A 23,543-nucleotide genomic window follows, 5' to 3' on the forward strand; every position below is an offset into this window, starting at 1 on the left:
ATAATTCAAATGTTAACTGTAGTGTCAACCTACGTTAAAAGAGGTCTCATAAAATATAAACTGAAAGTCCGCTTGGGTGGTTTCAGCACACAGAATAAACGTGGGTGGAAAAGGAGAATGTTTTCCCAAGAAAGCTCCGTGCCTCTAAAGTCTGAGGAGGAGCTATTTCCATTTGAAAGCTCAGCTGCAGCTCAAGAAGCAGCAGGGCTACAAGAAGAAGCAGCTAGCAAAAGTCTTGACGTTCAAAGAGTCGGAAGCGACAAGGCAAATCTGAGGGTGTGCCAGGATTTCTGAGGTGGGGAAGCAATTTCTGACTACAAGATGATTCATGTAGCTTCCCTCAGAGGGCAAGCTTCGTTCCTAATGATTAGAAATAGGAGTGGAAAGAAGAAAGTTCTGCCATCCGCAGAAGGGATGGGGCATGGGGCTGGGGCTGGCCCTCTGAGAGGCGCGTCCTGGGTCACTTTTTCTGGCCTTCCCGCTGGCAGCCTTGGCTCTCACGCCACCCTCCACCCGTGCCTGGCTGGTTCTGGGCACTGTGACGAGAAAGCCTACTAAGGGCTTATCTGCTGCCACCCAACTCCCCCTCAGCCTTCTCAGCCTCACCTCTCATCCCTGTGGCCCTGGGAAAGGTCCAGGCCACAGACCGCCACATCTCCTGAGAGGTCTCTGGGCTTTGGCAGGCTGTGGCCCTGCCTGGAATGACCTTGCTCCCTCGCCCGCTGGGTAAACTCCTCCAGAGCTCTCGGGACTCAGCTCTGTCACTTGGTGGCAGGAGCAGCCCTGGGCAGGTTACTCGATATTTCTGCAGCTCTGTTTTCTTAGCTGCAAGACGGGAATTGTCCTATTTGCCTTGATTACCTGGAAGGGATGTGGAGGGTCAAACTAGACAGTGGCTGGCAAAGCAAACTACAGAGGGTAAGGCTCAGAAATAATAATAGAAGTGATAAGAGTAACAACTGGAGCGGTCTGAGCGCTTGCTACGTGTCCAGCACTGTGCTGACAGCCACACCTTCTCATCTGATCTCAGAGCAGCCCTGGAACTGCCTCAAGGCAAAGGTGCAGCCAGAGGACTTGGAGAAGGAGTGGTGGTGAGCTGTGCAGGCTCTGGACTGGACAGACCTGGATGTGAACCCTGGCTCAGCCTCTCATCCGCTCTGGGGCTCTGGGCATGTTCTTTAACTCCTCCCAGCAACAGTGTCCTTATCTATGAATTGGAGATGTGATGTCACCTACCTCATGGGGTCCTCATACAAGGCAACATGGGTTAAGCACTCAGCAATGAGTCTGGCTAAGTGAATATTAGTGATTATGAGTCATTGTATACTCATTTTACAGACTGGAAAACAGAGGCTTGACGAGGTTAGTTAACTTGCTCAGGATCACACGGGTGGTAAGTGCTGCAGCTGAAGTTTGAATCTTGGTCTGTCAGACTTCAGAGCCAAAGCTCCTAACCTCTGCTTACTGGACTGGGTGTCAGGACATCTGGATTCTAACTCCACTAATCCACAGGGTGACTTGGCCCAAGTCCTCTCCCATTTCTGGGCCTCAGAGTAAAGTGAGGGGGCTGGACCAGGTGGTCCTTAAGGTCCGCGGACCCATGCAGATTATACCTACACAACCTACCCCTGCAAACACTCATCTAGTTTAAAAAAAAATCTTTTAGAATAACAGGCACTAGCTAATTTGGAAGTCTCCGGATCAATGCAGACTAGAGAGTTGAGGGCAGTTTCAGAATAGAGTCGCTCGGCATGCTGGAGGTACCAAGAGAGCACTGGTATTAGCCGTGGGACTGGGACCAAGGCCAACTACTACTTCTTGCTGTCACAAGAACAGGAAAGTAGAACATAGAGGGAGCCCTGTCCTGAGCCTCTTATCAATTCATATTCATCCATCCACCACCCACATATTCATCCGTCTGTCTACTCTTCCATCCATCCATCCATCCACCTACCCACCCATCTCTCCATCCATGCCCCACCCACCCATCCATCCCTCTCCCTACCTAGTCTTCATCTCACTGATACATATCTATAAATTTATTCACCAGTCAATTTACTGACCTTACCCGCCCAACCAGTACTTCCCAAGAGCCTATGCTGGGGGGGGGGGAGCAGAGATAACTCAGCTGTGTCTCTCCCTCTCAAAGAGCACACAGCCTGCATCAGACTGCAAGAAGACACAGAAGAATCGGCACCCTCGTACAGGGGGAAATACAGCCTTGCCCATGGTCTGTTTCCCAGGCCAAGCTCATTTCCCAACCAAAGCTTAGGGGTAGTGTGGGGACATTGCGTGCCTTTCCTGCCCGACTCCTCTTGCGTGGTAAGGATGTTTTGCAGTCTAGATTTCCCAGACTGGTCTGGAGGGTGGCTGGACTTCCACCCTCAACTGAGCAGCCTGTGACTCTTCTCAAAATTCCTCTAGGCCTAGAAGGGCAGTCCCTGGGAGCCCCTTCTCCCAATATGGCTGACAGCCCTGGCTGTGAATCGGACCCTCTAGACTCCACGCCTTCCTTCCTGAGACCAACCAATACTAAAGATGCTGCAGGATTGGTTTCAAGGACCAAGAACCGAATCTGGACACCCTACTCAATAGCTGGCTTTAGGGTATCTATAAGTTGGCTTTGCCACTAATTGGTTGTGTAACTTTGGGCAAGACCCTTTCCCTCTGTAGCCCTGATGCCTCTGCTGTCTATTCGTTTATTGATTAACCTCTGCCTGGTTACCAAGGGATGATTTTACTGCTGACGAACAACAATGCTAATCACCCTGAGTGCCGAATATGTGCCAGGCCTTGTGCTAAGCACTTTCCACTTACTAACTCATTTCATCCTCACAGTAATTCTATCATCTCCCCCAGGAAACTGAGGCACAGAGAGGTTAAGTAACTTGTTTACAGTCACACAGCTAGTGAGGGATTTGAACCCAGGCCGTCTGGCTCCAGAGTGTGAGCTTTAACTGCCACCCAGACATACCAGGGGCCTCTGCTGTCCCTTCCACATTGACGGCCATCAGCGCCCAGCAAAGAGAACCGTGTGGCCAGGGTTCTTTCAGGGAAGCCCCAGAAAGAGAGGCACAAGGGTTCTAGGATGCCAGGGTTCAAGGCACAGAAGGGGACACCGGTGCCCGAGAGGTAAGTGACTTGGCCTGTTTACAAACCAAGGATCCCGGTTCCCAGGTCCTTGAGCTCTTTCCAGGCTTGGCAGACACACTCTTCCCCAAGGCGGACTGATGGACCCCTGTCCTTTAAGCCACCTGGATACAGCCTCAGTCACCGACATCTGGAAATGAATTTGAGCTGTGCCACCGGTGCTGTGAAGCTGCCTAATTGAGCTTTATCGCTGCAAAGATGTTTCGCAGCCCTCCCGGCAGATCCGAGAACTCCTTTTTGACTGTAATTGCATAATATACATCTCAATTCAAGCCCATCTTGCAGGGCTCTGCCCACACAGCCACCCCCATCACCAGAAGCCTGTTCTGGGAATTGCCCCACTCCCCTCTCTGCGGGACGAGATCATTAACAGCAACTCAGTTATTTTAGGAAGGCCTGGGGAACAGAATAAAGCATCGTCAACCTCCCTTGATTCCCAAATCGGGGCTGGGAGGTAGGGGATGGGGTGGGGTGGGGAGAAGACAAAAACGCCGTCTTTTCTGGCATTCCCCCGCCCCGCGCTCCTGCCGCCCCCGGCATCCTCTATCATCCATCTGCACGCTTTCTCCCGACCTACTTTCTCCTTCTGTCAGTGCTGCCTCCCCAGCCTGCAGCTCAGGGCTGATGCAGGAGTACCTGCTCAACCGCAGGGGCGGGTGCAGTCCTTGCAGCCCCAGTGTCCCGTACCCCCCACCAGCCTTTGGCCCTTTGCCGCAGACTCGTGCTCTTCTCCCAGACTTGATAAAGCTTCTGGCACTCCCGCCACCCAGCCTGATCCTGAAGGTTCAGGCCGGCTCAGGAGCCGAAGGAGAGGTCAGGGCTAGGGCACGTTGGCGGGGTAAGCAGGAAAGCTCAGCTGCTCACCCAGATGCTCACACTGTAGAAATGGGCTCTGGATGGACAAGTTTGTATTTCTCTTCATTCGAATACTGGTTAATCACCAAAAGGCAACCTATGCTTCTAACCCAATCAGGGATTCTAGCATGATGCGTCCAGGCAGCTGAACTGAGACAGGAATATGAGAGTTTTTCTTAACAAAACGAGTACTACCACTACTATTACTGAGAACAATGTCGTCGCCAGTGGTAGATTGTGTAAATGGCCACAATTAGTACCCTCTCTGAATCCACACCCTTTACAATGTGACTTCGAAGTTCCTCCCATTAGAGATGGAGTCTATTTCCCTGCTGCTTGAATCTGGACAGGCCTCTCGACTTGTGTTGGCCAACAGGATGTGGCAAAATGACAACGTGAAGAGCCCAGATTAGCCTGCTGGAGGAGGGGGACCACACAGAGCAGAGATGAACCGTCCCAGCCGAGGTCATCCCAGATCAGCCTAGAGTCCTGCCAAGATCAGCAGAGTTGTGGATGTGACCCACCTCAGACACACGAGGACATGGTCCCCCAGTTGAGCCCAGCCTGAACTCCTGACTCACAGAAATGTGAGCTAGATACACAGCCTGGTTTTCAGCCACTACATTTTGGAGTAGTTATACAGCAGAAGCTAACTAATAAAAAGACTATTTTTTTGGTAGGGAGGGCAATGACAGGGTCTAAAAAACACAATTAACAACAATCTTCTTTTTTGTGTCATGCGAACAGCACAGCTAAGTCAAAGAGAAACAGGCTGCTTACTATCTGACCACCCAAAACACATCAGTAGGATTTAGAATTATGCATCACACTGCTTAGCCTGCCCAGTACTTCTGTATCGCCCCCGGACGCTCCTCCCTCTGGTGGAGGCTGCACCACTTACCAGAATCTTGGTGGTGTAGGCGCTGTTGATGGCAATGGCGTTGACCAGCAGCTCCATGGTTTTGGCGTTGATGGAGCTGGGGTCGGGGACCTCCTTGTAATGGACGTCGCCCACGTAAACCTGCACCACCGTCATGCGATTGGTGGTGAGTGTGCCCGTCTTGTCCGAGCAGATGGCCGTGGCATTGCCCATGGTCTCACAGGCGTCCAGGTGGCGGACCAGGTTGTTGTCCTTCATCATTTTCTGGGGGAAAGGGCAGATGAGATGGCAACAGTGAGGAGAGGGAGCTGGGAGGCAGGGTCACAGTGTAAACACGCAGGAAATGAGGCAGAGCTGCCCCTTTGCTTCACACATGTGCAAAGGATCTTGCTGGCTACAGCCCCTGTCATCTGGACTCCTTTTCTGTGTGCAGCCCTTTTTCTCTCTCTCTCTCTCTTTTTCGTTTCTTTTAAATTATTTGAGGCATTTAAAAGAGTTGATTAGTTGACTTTATTAATTTGGATTACAGAAGTAATCTGTACTCTTTATGGAAAAAATAGGGAAAAGGATGATAAATGAAGATTGGGTCCTTTCTGATTACTTCAAATAGTTTCCTCTTACACCCTAACAGAAATAAATTCCTTATTTGGTTATGAGTTTTTTCAAAGGTACCATCTTTCACTGGTGCTTGGTTTTCACTGTCACTTTGGTTTCACCCAAACTGAATAAATTTAAGGTATACATACGTTAATAGACATAGGACACTATCTGGAAATAAACAAAATATTAGTGTCATTATTTCTGGGTGGTAGAGTTATAGGATTGTTATTGCCTTCTTTTAAAAATCTATAGCTTCTATTTTTCTACAATAAATACATATTATAACTTGTGTAATAAAAATCACAAATTTCTTTTAAATATAGATGCACAACAAAGAAAGTAGATCAACCATAATCCTACCACCTAGCACGGATACGTCTTACATATCAATATCCTTTCTTTTAAAATTTATGACAAAAATGAACTCCTACTCGACATATTATTAATTTTCTTATAGTCACTGTCCTTTCTCTCTTCCCAGCATCACACTCCTAGCTTCTTCCAGGTTCTCAAGCAAGTAACGCACATAAAGTGATTCTCAAGGAACCACCACTCTTACTGCAGGCCCTTATGACACAGTGACCCTATCTGGCAAGGACGGATGTGAAAAGGTGCATTTAGCTAAAGGCTGAGTCAGATGTTGTTCTAGTCTGTGCCTAGGAATCTGATTTCCTTTATTCTTGCCCTCATTATAACTCTTTATACCAAGGGTAAAAAAGGAGTGCAATTAGAATAATTTTATGGTAGGTCATGTTACTAAAAAATGAGTATTGGTAGAATTATGTGCTCTTGCAGTGTCTCTTATCAAAACCTGTGATAATAGTAACAATAAATGTATGTGGGATGGATGGATGTCGAATGGATGCATTTAGCAGCGATTTGAGTTTGCAACACACTTCACAGTTTGTAAAGTTCTTCCGCCCTTATTTCCTCATCTGATGTCATGAGGATCCTATGAAACCTTCATGGACTCTTGTACTCCATTCTGGTGACCAAAGAAGCCAAGGCAAAGCAGCTTGACCAGGATGACACACCTACTGAGGGTTGAAGCTGGCCTTTGAACCCAGCTCTGTTTAACCTCACAGCCTGGATCATTCCATCAGGACTCTGCCCATCTGTCCTCTGTGAAGAGGGTTCGTCTCTGGGGCTTAAGAATGTATAGGCCTGAGCCTCCCGATATGGTTGCTACGTGAGGCTATTAAGTACTGGAAACAGGGCTGGTCTGATGTGAAATGTGCCGTAAGTGTAAATTACACATCCAGTTTTGAAGACTTATTATGAAAAGAGACATGTAAAATACCTCATTAATAACTTGTATATTATCAAATATTACAAATTGGCTTGATAATAACTTGGACATATCAGCTTAAGTACATTATTAAAATTAATTTCACCTGTTTCTTTCTGCTTTTTCTTTTTAACGTGGCTACCAGGACATTTAAAATCACACGTGCAGCTGACATTATGTCTCTACTGGACAGTGCTGATCTAAGCGGTCACCACTGTTCTTTTGATGACGGCTCCCAGGGGCTAGGTCCAGGCTCAGAAAGGGGAGAGTTTGCCCCTCCTGGGTTGGGGGAGCTGTACTAAGTTTATCACGTGACTGTACAAGTAACACTACCTAAGGCAGCTGAAGGCACAGGTGCCAGAGATACAAACTACAGGTGTAGAGGTCTAACAATGTCTGTATGGGAAGCCCCGAAACCGAAGCTGTGAGACTTTTAAGGAGATCTCAGCTTGTGGGGTCCCGGCTCACGGCAGCAGGAGGTCTCAATCTCCGGGCCCCAGGCCCCCGATCAGCATTGTGCTGTGACCTGTTTGGGCTTTGGTTTGTGGGATGGAGTTTCTTCGAGAACCCCAAAACAAGGAGATGATAAGGGCGGTATCCTTTACACATAGCTGCCACTTTCTGGCACCTGCCCTGAGATCTCTTTTCTGTATGAAATTACATCGGTGAGCCCAGCCCAAATTCCAGCTTGGAAACTGACGCTGATCGTGCCCTCTGGCGGCTCTGCATTCTCGGAGCGAACGCCTTGTTTTTAAACATGGCCTGGCCTCTGCCCTGGCAGGGACATCCTGGACTCAGGGCCCTGGGAAACAGGAGCGCAGAGCCCTGCTCTCCCAGGTGGGGAAACCACGGGACCAAGGGAAAATGATGAGCCCAGGGTGTGAGGACCTGGGGGGTGAGTCAGGCTTGAAGTGTCCCCAAGAGGGTCAGGCGCCCAGTGCTCATGAGATGCCAGCCCCATACCCCAGCGTTTGGGCTCTACCGACGGCCATGGGCCTGGGAGCAGAAGGAGGTGGGGCTCTGCCATCAGGGTGGCATTTTGGAGCAACCGCCAGACCCAAGGCATTCATGGGCCTACTTGCCCTTTATTGAATTGCTTTTAAAACTTCATATTTTTAGCCCATCTCCTGAGAGGAGGGGGCTTTTTTTTTTTTTTAATAATAGAAGCTACTGTTTTTATTTATTTTTTTAATTAAAAAAATTTTCTTTTCTTTTAAAAAATATTTATTTATTTATTTATGGCTGCATTGGGTCTTCGTTGCCACGCGTGGGCTTTCTCTAGTTGTGGTGAGCGGTGGCTACTCTTTTTTTTTTTTTTTTTTTTGCGGTATGCGGAGCACAGGCTCCGGATGCACAGGCTCAGCAGCCATGGCTCATGGGCCCAGCCGCTCTGCAGCATGTGGGATCCTCCTGGACCGGGGCACGAACCCGTGTCCCCTGCATCGGCAGGCGGACTCTCAACCATTGCGCTACCAGGTGAAGCCCGGGGGCTACTCTTCGTTGCAGCGCACGGGCTTCTCATTGCGGTGGCTTCTCTTGTTGCGGAACACGGGCTCTAGGTGCGTGGGCTTCAGTAGTCGTGGCGTGTGGGATCAGAAGTTGTGCCTTGCAGGCTCTAGAGCACAGGCTCAGTAGTTGTGGCGCACGGGCTTAGCTGCTCCGTGGCATGTGGGATATTCCCGGACCAGGGCTCGAACCCGTGTCCCCTGCATTGGCAGGCGGATTCTCAACCACTGCGCCACCAGGGAAGTCTGAGGAGGGGCTTTCATAAAACCAGACATCCTTTTTATTTTAGGCTTATCCCTTTCAAACTTCAGGGAGCAAACTCCGAGATTAGTCACACAAGTACTATGGCTACAGCGGGGTCTAAGGCTGCGATGGCCAGGCTTCTGCCTACGTTTGGGGGGACAGGGGTGGGTGTGGGCCTGTAGGGTGATACCTGCATCTAATTTATTTTTTTTAAGTTGAGTCGATTGTCAATGTTTAAAAATCAGGAGAGTTTATGTTAGGTCCAGATTTCTGGCTTCTCTTGGAAAAAATCTGAATATCTGGCAACACTGGACCCCATCCCTCCAAGGCGACACTTGGCTGTGCTGAATAACAGCTGTCCCCTTAGCCAGGGTGTGGCTCTCCTGGAGGCACGTGAGTTTCAGCCACCTGCATGCATCCTCTCTCCGAGCTTCCTCTGTCCCCACTCCTGCTACTTAGCTCTTCTCTCAGCCCCGGCACTGGCCCCGCCAGCCACCCCACGGACCCCCAGCTGGGGGCAGCCAATCTCAGTGGCATCAGCTGGCCCGCCCTGCTCTCCCCTCCTCACCTTCACCGAGTAGGCCAGTGAGATGGTGACAGCCAGAGGGAGCCCCTCGGGCACGGCGACCACCAGCACCGTCACACCAATGATGAAGAACTTGACAAAGTACTGCACATAGACGGGCGTGCACTCGGGCAGCCATGGCTTCTGGTTGACCACGAAGGTGTCCACGGTGAAGTAGAGCACCAGGATGATCACCGTGATGGCTGACATCACCAGACCTGTGACACGGGTGGGAGGAGACCTGTCAGGGGATTTCCTGGGGGTGCGGGGCCCCGGGAAGGGAGATGTGGACCAAAGCCTTGGCTCAAAGGGCTCTGGGGACAGGCAGGCCCTAGCTTACACCCCAGCTCAGCTTGGTAGCGTGGGGCAAGTCCTTAATCCTCAAAGAGCCTCAGTTTCTTCCTCTGTACAATGGGGATGCATATTTATTTCACATGGTTTTGTAAGGATCAAATGTGATGAATACATGTAAATTGCCTAGCACAGTGCCCGACGCAGAGTAGGTGCTGAGTGATCATGTGAATCAGTAACTGCTTGCACGGTGCCCTCACACAACAGGATGTGCAGAGGGTACCACTTACTTCCTCCTGCCTTCACGTACATACTCTTTCCTATTCCAGGAACTAGGGACACAGCAGTAAAGAGGACAGAGTCCCTTTCAGCCCTTGGGAAGCTGAGATTCTAGAGGGGGAGGCAGACAAGAAACAAACACACGAACAAGATAATTCAGATACAGATAACGCTGTCAAGAAAAACTCCAGGATGACGTGGTAGGAAGTGACATGGGCTGAGGATACGAAAACAACCCAAATGTCCATTGACAGATGAATGGATAAAGAAAATGTGGGCTACGCGTACAATGGAATATTATTCCGCTTTAAAAAGAAGGAAATCCTGCCATTTGCAACAACGTGGCTGGACCTGAAGGGCGTTATGCTCCGTAAAATAAGCCAGACACAGGAGGACTTATCTGAATAATCTAAAAGAGTCAGACCCATAGAAGCAGAGAATAGAAGGGAGGTTGCCAGGGGCTGCACGGAGGGGAAAAGGAGCGTTGTTTTTAGTGGGGAAAAAGTTTCAGTTATGCAAGATGAGAAAGTTCTAGAGCTCTGCCGTATAGCATAGCGCCGATAGTTTAACAACGCGGTATTGTGCACTTCATAATTGCTTAAGAGGATCTTACGTGTTCTTACCCAAAACACAAAAACCGAAAAACCCACGAAAGAACACAAGGGAATTTTTGGAGGTGGTGGATAGGTTTAGTACCTTGGTTGTGGTGACTGGTATCATGGGCATATGCATATGTGGAAACTCATCATGTGTGCATTAAACGTGTGCAATTTTTTAATATATAAATTATACCTTAATAAAACTAAAAAGAAAAAGAAAACAAATGCGACATGGCCTGGTAGATCCAGTGGCTACTTTAGCTAGGGTGGCCAGGGAAGACTTCCTGGAGGAGGTGATATTTGAGCAGACAGAGGAACGATGAGCAGCCAGGTAGTGACCTGGGGGAAGGGTGTTCCAGGCTGAGGAAACAGCAGGGGCTCGGGGAGGGGAAGTGACTTGCCCGAGGCCACAGGCCAGGGAGGCACTGTAGAATTAGCACCTGCAGGTGGCTACTGGCTGCTGGCAGGATCTCTCTTGCCAGCCCCGTGCGCCCAACTACCCCCAACTGCTGCATGTGCTGTACAGCTGCCGCTGAGGCTGCCCACACCTGAAGCCTCTGCAGAGGAGGATGATGTTTGGGCAACTGGCGTCTCCTTGTCACAAAGTGCCTGGGAGTCCACCCACCCCAATTTGATGGCCAATATCCAATGGCTGAGGTGGAGGTCCAGAAGCCCAGACACCTTGCTGCAGGGCAGGTCAGACCCTGCAGAGGTACCATGCTCCAGAGCTCCCTGTAAGATCAAGTGGAGACTGAGATTCCTCCAGAAACCCCGGCTGCCTGTGCTTCTTCCTGGGCTCTGTTGCATCCCTGACCCTTTACTGGTCTCACCTGAGAGCACCCCGCCAGATCCTGTGCCCACCCATCTCAGGTTCTGCTTTCAAGGAATTCAGCCCAGGAGAGAAGCAGAGGTGGGACGTGAACCAGAAGTGCTCGACTCTGAACTCCATGCCCGGCAGGGCTGAGTAGGGGAGGGAGATGAGTGAGGACTGTGAAGGCCACGGGGTGGTTCTCGTCGCTTTGTTCCCTGCCCTCCAGAGCCACGTTTCCGTGGAGTTGTCTCCGTGGCGGGGATGGAGGAAATCCCTGGACCCATCACTGCCCCGCCCGCACCGCCAGCTGCGGAGACCCAGAGCCGGCTCGATCCCTGTCTGACAGTTGCAGAGGCGGGAAGCCAAGCTCCCAGCAGCTGGGAGCTGTCATCAGGCCCCCAAGTTTAAATATAGACAGTCAAGCCTGTAATTTGCCTCTTTTCTCCACGCTGTGGTGCCTATAATTAGAGCCGGGAGACAGCCATGGAGGAGCAGGCAGCCAGGTGGGGAGGCCTTGGCATCTGCCACATCCTTACCCGGGAGGGGAGGCCAAGGCCGTGTCAGGGCTGCAGGGCTCACCTTGCTTCCGGGCTTGGCTTCCAGGGCAAGAGGGGCCGTCATCAGCCATCACCTGCAGCTACTAACTCGGGAAACCCGGCTTCTGCTGGGCCTCAAACAAGGGGCTTCTCACCGGGCTCCTGGCACTGCCCTCTACTTCTTCAGTCTTTCCTCTGCACGGCAGCTGGGCGGTCATCATACAGCTCAACTCCATCCCTGCCCTCCCCTGCTCACACCTCTTCCAGGGCTCCCACTGTCCTCAGAATAAAGCCTGCATCGCAAACTCCAGGCCCTACAGGGTCTGCCCCCTGTGCAGCCACCGCACCTGCCAAACGCTGGCGCCTGTACGGGTAGATCATCTCCTTTACTCCTCATAGCAACCTGTGAAGTAGGGACTACGGGATCCCAAGTCCACAGACCAGGAGGCGGAGGCTCAGAGCTCGGTGAAGGTACCTGCCCAAGTTCTCAGAGCTGTAGCTGGACGAGGACACAGGCAGGCTGCCCCCAGAGCCCACGCTTCTACCTTCACTCTTCTGCCTAAGTGCGAACTGAGTGCCTACTGTATAAGGACTCAGACTGGTTTTGTGGCAGAGAAGGTGGGTCTCATGCAAGCCCTCGCTTTGCAGAGGAGGTAACTGAGGCCCAGGTAGGGGCAGGGCCCTGCCTGGGGTCCCCCTGCATGCCCCGTGTCCTGTGCCATCTCCCGGGGCCGCGTGCTCACCCGCCTTGCCGATCTGCACAGCCAGCTTGGTGAGCTTGCCCTGCAGCACCGACTTCTCCTTCTTGTGCATGCTGGCCTTCTTCTTGTCGTCAGTGTCGCCGCCCTCGGCACTCTTGAGGGGCTGCATCTCCATGGCGGCCGCCCCGTCCTGCTGTTTGGCTGCAGGGGGCAGAGCACACGTGCACACACACAGACACAGACACACAGACACACACAGACACACACACACACACACAGGTTAGCCTGCAGGGTGGGGATGTTGGCACCCACCCAGCTGCCCAGCAGAGCACGGTGAGGCCCTCACTCCCCAGCCTGGGCCCTGGCATGGCCGGCACACAATCCCCGTGATGGGGGGTTGGTTTCTTCCTGCTGGAGACCCTGGTCCCAGGGCCACTGGCTGCCTTGCACCTGGAATTCAGGACATAGCAGGGAGTGACACGGCTCCACCCTGGATTTCCAGCAGGAGTGGGCTAGGGTCCCCTCTGGGCCTGAACAAGCCCGCAGACCCTTCCCCCAATGGCTCTTCAACTTCTCCACATTCAGACAAGACACAGGCTTGGGCTTTGCCCAGTTGGTCCTTGGGCCATGTTGCTGGATATTAAGTAGTCACTAGACAGAAGGGACACAAAGGGGGCTTCAAGAGTAGAAGAGAGTGTCCCCATCCACAGGTGTCAAGCTCCTCCCCCTTCAGCACAGGCCCGTGGCCTGACAGGACAGCACAGGGCCTGCGGCCTGACCCCTTAGCCCCTAAAGACCTCAAAGACCCAATTTCAAGTCTTCAGCTGAATGGGCAGCATAGCTCAAAGGCTGGGGAGAAGCTGGCTTGTGGTGGCCTGTCCTCAACGGGTAATGCCTCCATTTGACCTGGCACCATGTGATCACAGCTACCCCCTCCCCCCAAAGGTGTCAGGCGCCCATAGGCATGGACGTCTGCCTCTGCTGTGGCCCTCAGAACCGGCGGGGAGGGGCCGCAGGGACCACAGGTTAATACAAAAGGGTTACCTTTGCTCTGGCTGGCGTCCACATTGCCATCCTGCATTTTACCTATACGACAAAGAATTTTAACAGACAACAGAGAATCAGACAACACACGTTGGTCACCATGAAGACGCAACAGGGCCACAGACATTCATGTCAGATGGAGGGAGGGCCAAGCCGGCTCCGCCCTTCTGTGCAGGGACGCCGGGGAGGCCCCTGAGACAAGAGCAAACCCGTGGTGGCTGCAGGCTTTCTCTTGATTCTCTGGGGGCACAGAGAGAGCGCTTCTGGGATTATTTTGGCCCTAAGCATTTTACAGATTAACCAGCAGCCTTTGAGGGTAAAGGAACCATAGTTGGTTGGCAGGAAGCAGAAGGAGTGGGAGATCTAAGGTCCCCAGTGATTAATGTGGAATTTGGTTGGTGCCTTTTGTGGGCTGAGAGGAGGCAAAGGGAAAGATGAGAGAGAGAGAGAGAGAGAGAGGGAGGGAGGGAGAGAGAGAGGGAGGTTGATTCTAGGATGGGTAGGAGTTTGGTCAATGTGTCCTTAGTTTCTGGCTCCAGGAGGGATGATTCCACTTTCTGCTTCTCCTGGTGAAGGGGTGTGAAGCCACAACATGGAGAAACCCCCACCCAGCCTCACTGAGAGTGACTCAGGCAAAGGGTGGGCAGGGGCTCCCCAGTGGTGGGCTCTGAGGTGCCCACACGTGTCCAGGGGCCTGGTGGCAGTGCCCTGGCTCCCAAGGGGAAGCTGCCTACCCCTCCCCTCCACTGAGCTGCGTGCTCTTTATTCTGGGTTGACCAGCTCAGGCCACAGCAGGCAGGTGAAGTCTGGCTGATGGGATCCCCTGGGTGCCCCCAGCCCCCCACCCCAGCCCTGCCTATCAGGGACAGATGATGCCTAGTGCTGGGTCTGGGGCTCCCCACGCCCTAATCAGGGCCACCGGGGAGGCCGCCTACCCAGTCTCAGCCCAAGGCGCGTGGCCTGCATTCACAGGGTAGGAGGTATTGGTGACCTGTTGCCTGGCAGCCAGACACCTGTCTTCACTTGCTGGCACTGCAGGGGTCGGGGGGCACCCTCCTGTCCCACGGGCTCACCCTGAGGACTCTGAGAAGGGTGCCCCCAACCCCAGCTGTTTGCTGAGAACGAGATTTTCACAGCTCATGTTCCAGGCGCATACATGACCACCACAGTTTCATCTGGGCCTCACCACATCCCTACCGGGCCGCTCCAGATCACACCCACTGACGATGAAAAACTGCGGCTCAGGGAGGGACACGCAGCAGGGTCTCTGCCAGGTCTCCGCTGGTAAATGGAGAGCTGGCCCCAAAGTCCATGCACATTTCTGCCCCCATTGGGGAGAATGCAGCCACCCTCAGTCCCCCGAGCCAGGGGGAGGGCAGGTGTTGAGGCGGCACTGGTGGGACTGGGCTCCTGAAGCTGCTGTTTCGAAACCAACTAGCCGTGTGGCTTCACCTCTCCCAGCCTCGCTTCCATCTCTGTAACCAGGGGTGGCCACATCGCCTCCCCGGAGCTCCTAAAAGTTGCCTTAGTGACAACCGCTCGCCCAGCAGCCTTTGGCGCTTTGCAAGTGTCTCCGATCTTGGCAGTTTTCCTGATACCCTACAAGGTGGGGCGGGAGGGGTTTTCATCACTCTTATTTTACAGATGAGGAAACTGGGGCCGAGGGAGGCTCAGGGGCAGCTGTCATTTATAGTGCATCCTGATGACTGTCCTGAGGCTGCGTGAGAAGTTCAATAAACACTGTCATCCCTACCACCATATCCGTCATAGGTGACTCGGAGGGGAGAAGTGGCTTCCTGGATGCCAGCCCCGCACCATCACTCCAAGGTCAGTGCAGGGCTGTTCCCACTGCCTCTCCCAGCGAAGGGTCAGTGACCCGCCCCGGGGTTTAAAGAGAAAAGTCCCCGTTGCTCTATTGTAAAATTCTTTCTACTGGATTAGAAACAAAACAGAAAAAGGCGTTTTGGAACCAATAGGAATTAACTACAATAATTATTTTTATTTTTAAAAATAATTTTACTAACTGGGCTAAGGGGCACCAGAGGACTCCTCTTCAGTAGTCTGGTGTTACACGGCACAAAGGGGCCTCTATCTGCATTGCATATTATCAGATGCGATAGCCCGCATGTGCCCAGCAACCAAGCTAGCAATTTCCTCTTTTATTTGCATAGTGACCACACGGCCAGAAAAATAATCAACAAAGCGTATGTTTGAGGGAGGGAGTCATATCCTGGGGGTGCTTTGGTGCAGATGGCCTGGCTTCTCAGAAGCAAGCGGCTCATCTGGGGTTCTCCTTAGCCAGATGGGTACTCGCCTGGCCCTGGAACTGTGGTGGGACGTTGCTCTGGTCCCCCATGGGACGTGGAAGATGGGCTGTGATTCAGGGGAGCTGAGATGGAGGACAGGACCCAAGATGGGGAACCGGGGTGGAGACCTGGAGGCCCCTCTGTATCAGATGCTAGATGCAGCTTTGCCAAATGGGTCTGTCCTCTCCATGCACTGTGAGGGTCATGGGTGCAGAAAGCTTCGATGTGGAAGGTCCACGGTGAGAAGACCCGGTCCTAAATAGGAGACCTGGGAGGTGTCACTTCCCTTCCCTGTGCCTCTGTTTCTCTCTCTGTGAAAAACAACACTTTGAACCAAGGTGATGCTTACGAAAAGCACTGCAAAGTACCTTGTTAATGTCCAGAGTTAAGAGTGATGTATAATTAATCGTGATGTATTCTATAGTGATATATCAATAAATATAAAAGAAATAATAAAATAAAAATGGCAATTATAATGCCTCCAAAATGAATGGAACACCCCTACCTTTCAGTTGGGAGGGGCTTGGGGGGGTGGAGTGAGGGGGGCATCCTGCCACCTGAGTGTGTTTTCCACATCCAGGTCATCCTGATTTGGCTCAGACGAAGGAGGGGAAAGGAACAGTTAATTCTCTCACTCACCAAGGCTCAGATTAGCACCCCTCAGCCTTTAGTGCCCTCTGCCTGGAGCCTGGAAAGCACGTTAGAACGCAGGTTCTCATTCAGGTCTGGGTGGGGCCTGAGATTCTGCATTTCTAACCCACTCCTGGGAGACGCCCAGGCTTCTGGTCCTCCGACCACAATTCGAGTAGCAAAAGCTTAGAGTACTGGTTCCAAAGTATAGTTTGGGGGCCTACCAATCCCATGACATTCAGCCAGGACACAGCACAATCAAGGCTGTCCCTCTGCAACAAGGAAGAAACCAGTTTTACCTAGTGGGTTCTTAAACACCTTTGACCACAGGAATCCTTTCCTTGGGCAGGGGCGTTGGTGGTGGGGAAGACTTCTTAACATCCTTGTGAAGTTTACAAGACATTAGCAAGAGTGGCACACACTTTCGAGCCAGGCAGGCCTGGGTTCACATCCCAGCTTTGCTACTTTCTAGCTCTGTGACGTTGGACTAGTGTCTTGATCTCCCTGAGGCTCAGTTTCCTCATCTTTAAAGTGGGGACAAAAACCTCTGAATCATAGGGTTATTGTGAGGATTCAATGAGATGCTTGCAAAGTGCCTGGTGTGCAGGAGGTGGTTAAGGAATGACAGTTCCCCGTCTTTTCCTGCAGCTTTTCTTGGGACACTTGGAGTTTTCTGCTACAGCTGCAAGTGAGGCTGCCCCTTTTCTGGGACCCACTAGTCTGGATGCGGTCTATATGTTCCCCGAGCCCAGCAGGCTTGTCATCCTGGGGGAAGCAGGATGCCACTTCCCGTTTCCTCCCTGCCACCCCCCAGCCCCCCACGTGGGTTTGCCTACTTTGGTTCTTCCTGTTATCTCTCGCCACCCCTCCCTCACACATGACACCTCCCACACCTCAGGCTGTCCTGATTTCTCCCCCGTGCCTGAGATAGAGCCATACCCGAATTAGCCCTTCTTGGCGAGGCCCTGCTCACAGAGCAGTCTTGCCCAGCCCCTGACACCTACGGTGTGTGTGGGGGGTGCGTCCATCTTTGGTCACTTTGACTCCGGGTGGCTCAGCCGGAGGTCTAGGGCAGGGGACGGGAGGATGAGGCGGGACCAGAGCTCCATGTCTTCCCGGAGTGGTGAAGAGTAAATGATAAAATGGATGAGAAACCCGCAGCCAGAGATGCCTGGGATGCATGACGCTGGAGAAAAGAAAACTTTCCTTCCCCTTCAGTTCTCCAGGGCAACGGTTTCACGACCAAGCCCTAACAGCTCCCAGGAGCAGTCTGGGTGACTTTACGTCACCTAATTTGGGTACGGGGACGTATCTGAGAAGATGGGAGGGTACAGAGATAAGAAATCTTGGAGGCAACTGAAGGAATTCCTTCCTGCCTGTGTGTCAGGAGGTTAAGATGCAGCTCCCAGGTACAGTGGCAGCCCTCTGCCCCCACCACTCATCCCCGAGGAGGCCAGTAAGAATGCAGAGACTCAGAACAAACGCTCCAGCACAGGCAACAGCAAGAAACACCAGTCCACATCCCAGGGGCAGAACCAGGCCCGAGCCCAAGCGAACCCCCGGCCCGTTCGCTCCGTGAGAGAGAAGAGAAAGAATGTCTACTAGTGGCTCAGCCATGCTACGGGGTGGGGTCCAGGAGCTGAGCTCTGGCCTGGGTCCCCCTGCCTCGAGGGAACTGGCGAGTCGAGGACCGGAGCCTTCAGTGGGGACCCAGACGCCAGCTTCAGCCTAGGTCCTGACCCCGGGCCTTCTTCCCAAAGCCGGGGCCAGGAACGGGCTTAGGAGAGGGCCACGCCGGGCGGGACGCTGCTTCTTGGGGGGCCAGATCTGAAGCCAAGGTCACGTCCCTCTTCCGGGCTTCACCGGGGGTCAAGGGCCCAACAGGAGCCAGTGCCGTCGTGGCAGCCATGAGTGGGGGCAGAGCTGGATCCCCGGTGGTGGCTTCTCTCTTAAGCGCCTGCCCCGTGTGAGAGGACGACCGTCCCCGAGCTGCCCATGCACATCCAAGTCTGTGCCGTCCAGACTAGGGAGAGGCAAGCCCAGAGTTGAGGGTGCAGGAGACGCCCATCCAACCGAGACCGAGAGCTCGCCCTGGGAGTGGGACACGTACCATTGACTAGGCTGGTATTTGCACTATCTGCAGCATTTGAACCTGCCGCACCATCGGCCGCTGCGGGGGTGGGAGGGATGGAAAATGCAGTGTGTCACAATGGAGAAAAGCAACAACGCAGGACAGCAACAACAATCGACATGAACCAACTTGCGGGAAATAAGATGACTACATTCTTAAAAAATCATCTCCGTTGGAGATCAAGAAACTCAAATTTGGGGGTGGAGGTGAAATGTTCCCATAGAGATGCCACAGAAGTCGGGGGGAAAAACTCAGACGTGGAGGGTCTTTGAAATAAAATATGGAGGATGATCAATGTGGTTACGCGGGGTGGCACTGCTGGTGGTGAGGTTCCGGACTGAGGCACCCCGTTGGCCCAAGCAATCAGGCGGGGGCCTTTCAGACAGGGTTCTAGGAGAGGGTCTGGCTGACCATCAGGGCCAGCGGCGCTCATGGCCAGGAGTCGATTCAAAATATTCAGCGAGCAGTGCAGTGCGGGCACTGGCCGTTCTGAAGGGGTGCTTGCTATGACCATTGCTGTGTCCCGGAAGAACGTCCGTCCACGGCAGTGACTTAGGATTCATGCCCTTGACTCGGGCTACTGCCCATGGCCAACTCCTCCTTCCCTAACTGGCACTCAAAAGATCGCCTTGGTGACCCCCATAGGAGGTGCCCCACCCCTTAAAAGGTGACATCAAGCATGTGGTATTTTGTGCGTGAGACAGAGAAGGTACTAGCGAGTTTTCCTTAATTTAGGAATCAGAAATGATAGGATGTGCTCCAATTCACTCTTGCTGGTTTTTCTTGGGGTGGGGAAACGGGTTCTGCGGGAAGGAGAGGGAAGAGATGCTGGGTAAGGTGGCTGTGCTGTGAGGCGAGGGGAAGGTGGGACGGGCTCTGTGGGGTCATGGCGTGCTGAGCGGGCTGAGGGCGTGTGGAGGTGGTGGCGGTACCATCTGCACTGAAAGCCCTGGAAGGTAGGCAGACCGGGAGTGCACGGGGGCACAGTGGAGGCCTGGTGGGGCAGAGCCCCCCGCAGTCAGGTACCCCCTTTAGCTGTGTGCTGGGGATCTAGGGCCAGGGCTCAGGGGTCAATGGCTGCTGCTACTTCTAAAACCCCAACTACCCTGAGGAGTGTCTTACTGTACCTGGTAGCTGAAGGCCATCCCCCTTCTTCACACCTGTGTGATGATTTTTGAGACATGTTAATGAAGGAGAAGCACATACAGCCTTTTGTGTGTGCACGCGCACACACACACGCACACGCACACGCACACACCGGTACGCCTGGGGTCATCCTGAAACGGGAGGCTCTAAGCAATGTCCCTGGTGGAGGTGATGGAATGGAAGTGCCGAGGAGGTCCAGCCTGGCTGTGCTGCTCGTGGGGGCCTGAGGGGCTGGGCTGGCCTCCCAGATTCCTCTGTCACGTCCCCTGCACATCCCACCTCTTCCTTCTACACTGATGTCCCCATCTCGTTGGAGTGCAGGTAAATGTTCAGCAAGGGACTGACCTGTGCTTTGGGGCAGAAGAGGCCTGTTTTTTTACTGGAGTTTTAAGAAACACCGGTCTGGCCCATGGGAGCTTCTGGGTGCTTGTGCCCCTCACCCAGGCCCCAGTGAGGCCAAGGAAGTGGGCAAAGCTGCTGCAACCTGCCCAACTGCCCGCACCTGGGGCCACAGCTGGCCACAGCTGCTACGGCATTGCGCGGACGCTGTCCTGACGTGCTCCGGGCCTCTTGGCCAAGACTTGGTCCTCAGTCTCAACCTCAGCTCTCCCAGATCACAGCTTATTTCCATTGCTGCTGGATGGGCCATCGTAATCTTAGGGGTACCCCACCAGGAAACGGGTTTTGCCCCTGGGAACAAGCATCCTTTGATCGTGACCCAGACTTGGTGCCTGGCTGACCTCTGAGAGCTGGAGGGAGGCTGGCTGCCCCTCAAACTGAAGGAGGGGTCATCTATTACCTCATCTCCTTCCCCTGGACTCCAGAAGGTCTGGGTATTGGGCTCCTCCTCTGGAGCTTGGGGAAGGAGACAAAAGACTGCAGATGTGAGAGTGGGGGGTGTCCCCGAGACCGAGTGTGAGTGTCGGGAAGTATTCAGCTGTTCTGGGCCAGAGGCTGGGCCTTGGATTTGGGCCTGGTCTGATGGGATTGGGGCTCATGTTTTCCAACCACCCCTCCTCTGCTCTGAGAGGCAGCTGTAGCCCAGGCCGACAACCTGCTGCACCAAGGGCAGCCCACGGAGTGAGGAATCTTGTTTGCAGGGGGAGGAGGAGACAGAACCCAGCTGAGATGGCAGCTCTGGGGACAATGGGGAGAGGCTCACAGCAGTTGATTTGCAGGCACACATTTGGCCACCTTCCCCAGAAGACCCACCTCTGGGGAGAGTCTATACTGGGTGAGTGTGCAGCTCTGCTCAGTGGAGTTGAGAATAGTGGAGGAATTCGCCCAGGTGGGGATTTCTACGTAATATCAGGGGTGATGATGGGAACAGGTCACACTTGAGGCTGGAGACTCAAGAAAAGGCTCAGCCCCCTTGGCCTGGCCCAGGGGGAAGGGGGGCCCCCCATGACATGACTGGACAAGACAGAGACTGGAACGAGACCCTGGAGATGGAACAGACAGAGCCTCCTGGCCCAAGAAGGGCCTTGGGGTTACAGGAGGAAGCTGTTGGCACAGGGTATGGACATAAAAGGCACTCAATAACTATTTTGTCTAGTGAATGAGTCAACAACAAAAAAAATGTGGCCTTAAGAGCTCCTTTTCTGGTCCACAAGAGCGTTGGGCTTACCTTTCTTGTCCTTCTTCTCTTCCTCCTCACCGCCGGCCCCCAGCAGGGTAAAGATGATGCCGGTCTGAGAGTTCACACCCACGGCGGTCACCACCATCCGTCCAGAGCCCTCCATCACATGAGTCCCTGGGGAAGGGGACGAAAGCCAAGTTACCATTGCACGGCCCAAGCCCCCTCCCGCAAGGAGCGGAAGGCACTCGGTCTCAGTTGACTCGAGGCAATTTGCCTGCTGAGGTCCTAGGGCACCACCTACAGTTAAGGTTCAAGGTGTGTGCTCAAGGTGGGTCCTTTAAAGATGATTTCACCTTGGGATAGTGCTGTGATGGGCCTGGAGCTCAAACACTGCTATACCTCAATTCTTAGGCCCCCAGAAAGCTCAGGCCTACCACCTCCTACCTGCTCCTAGAGAATCCCTTCTTCTCTCCTCTCTCTCCCCTTCCCCCTCTCCCAGTCTTACGGGCCAAGCAGGGACCACTCCCTCTTTTCCTTAATGATATATCTAGAACCAGACCTTGCTCTGCAACCAGCAAAAAAAAAATGCCAACTAAGCCCTGGACTGGACTGCTTAAAATGGGGTGCACCAACTTCCCAAAGATCTGGGGAAAGAATTCAGGGCTCTATGAAGTTGAATGAGAAAACAATGACCTCTTTATTTCCACAAACATCAAACTGAAATTTCGCATTTCCCCCTATTAAGAACATAGGCAATAAACCCCAGGAGTGTCAGTGGCGGCCACAACACCATTACATATGTTACAGAAATCATGGGTTTTTTTTAACATCACTTTATAGCTGTTGCAGATACTTTTTAGGCTTATCCTTATTCTACAACTAAGGCAGTTATTACACTGACTGCTGGATCTTGTTATTCTAATAAAGAAGCACATATGTTACTACACTACACATTAATTCTTTTCTAATTACTTTAACTATTTCAATCTAATTGGCTTCCTTTGTGATCCAGTGTATTTTATTTTATGTATTTCAAAGCTTTATTCTGAATAGGGGTGGCCCCTGATGACCTCAGACCTCCCCAGGGGTCTGCGGTGCAAGAAAACTTAAGAACTCCTTTCCTAGAATTTTAGATTTTTAAAACTGGGTTCCAAAGGGTCCTGGAATTCTTTCAGGGGGCAGGACGGGAGCCATACGGGGCAAGGGAGGCCTTTGGTCAGAGTGGCCCAAGTTTATTCATCTTTGGGGTTTCTGTGTCAGCTTTTATTTGACAAGAGGGCACTCTGCTTAGTAAAGAATCTTGATAAATGAAGTTTGGCCTGTCAGGTGTTCCTTTTTTCCGATTTTCATTTTTACCACTCTGGCTAGAAAGCTCTCTACAATGCAGCATACAGTTTCTCCTTCAGCAGAGAACTAACAGTCCAATCCTGCCTGGTGCAGGGTCTCCGGCCATCCCCAGGCTGCACAGGAAGAGCTATACCTGGTCTACCAGACAGACGGCCACGGCCACTGACCCCAGCCACTACACGGCCCTGAGGACTTGCTTCTTGAACTCCTTCTGCTGTTGAGAGATTTTCCTTCTTTCCCCTCAAGATCATGGTCATTTCCTCCTGTTTTCAGGCTCACTTGTCACTGATGGCCTTCTCCTGGCCTCCCACTTTGCTTCAGACTTGAAGTCTAGGTGGACAAACTCATTAGGACTGTATCTAAAATAAGAGTCAAGAGGTTCTGAGTCAGGGCAAGAAGCACTTTCCTTAAAGCAAGGAATCTCTTTTCACTTTTCAAGAGGTTTCACCCACCCCTTCCCTTTCCTTCTGGGATCTGAGAGATGTCCTGAGACTGTGTGTGCGTGCGTGTGTGTGTTTGCACACGTGCCTGTGTGCGTGTGCATGTGTGGTGTTCCAGCCTCTTGGCCTCCAGGATCTCAGGATCTTAAAGTGCTTTACAGACAGACAGATGCCCTCCAGTAAGCTCCTTTGAGGTGGTAAAGGTTGGTCTGTCCATCCCTGATGGGTAAACCAAGTCATGAAGGCTCCCAGAGGCAGCATGGAGCCCAGCAAGCTGTACCAGGACCTGGGCTCTCAGGGGGTGAGCTCCTCAGCTGGTTCTTTACCCATTCCCAGCCTCTTCGGTCCCCGAGCCGGGCACAGTGGGGACCACAGAATGAGCTCGGACACTAACTCCAGGCTGATCAGCCCAGGCCTGGTGTCTTCCCGTCACAGACAGACCCTGAAGCACACGTACCCCACAAGGGGCACAAACAGGGAGAATCTGGGCCCCACTATGGGACTCTGGGAGCTACAATAACTTGCTGACAAAATGCTTTCTCATACACGGGCTCAGCTTGTGTGGGAGCTGGCTGGATGGACTGTTAAACACCAGCAGTATTAGAGGAGGAAACTG

General features: G+C 52.7%; 1 protein-coding gene across 3 annotated transcripts in view; it reads right to left on the reverse strand.

Annotated features, from left to right (window-relative positions):
- The window catches only part of ATP2B2 (ATPase plasma membrane Ca2+ transporting 2), a 346,709-nt gene that overhangs the window by 38,978 nt on the left and 284,188 nt on the right, over nt 1–23,543 (reverse strand). For 2 of the 3 annotated variants that reach the window (XM_060023054.1, XM_060023053.1), the window contains 7 exons: nt 21,189–21,314; nt 19,543–19,575; nt 18,395–18,454; nt 13,349–13,390; nt 12,347–12,505; nt 9,091–9,305; nt 4,907–5,149 (listed from right to left, as the gene is read on the reverse strand). In XM_060023054.1, the coding sequence (XP_059879037.1) occupies nt 4,907–5,149; nt 9,091–9,305; nt 12,347–12,505; nt 13,349–13,390; nt 18,395–18,454; nt 19,543–19,575; nt 21,189–21,314 (878 nt within the window). The remainder of the gene's footprint in view (nt 1–4,906; nt 5,150–9,090; nt 9,306–12,346; nt 12,506–13,348; nt 13,391–18,394; nt 18,455–19,542; nt 19,576–21,188; nt 21,315–23,543) is intronic. The other variant, XM_060023055.1, reaches the window with a different exon arrangement.

This window comes from Delphinus delphis, chromosome 10, assembly GCF_949987515.2.
Source record: "Delphinus delphis chromosome 10, mDelDel1.2, whole genome shotgun sequence".
NCBI lineage: Eukaryota > Metazoa > Chordata > Mammalia > Artiodactyla > Delphinidae > Delphinus > Delphinus delphis.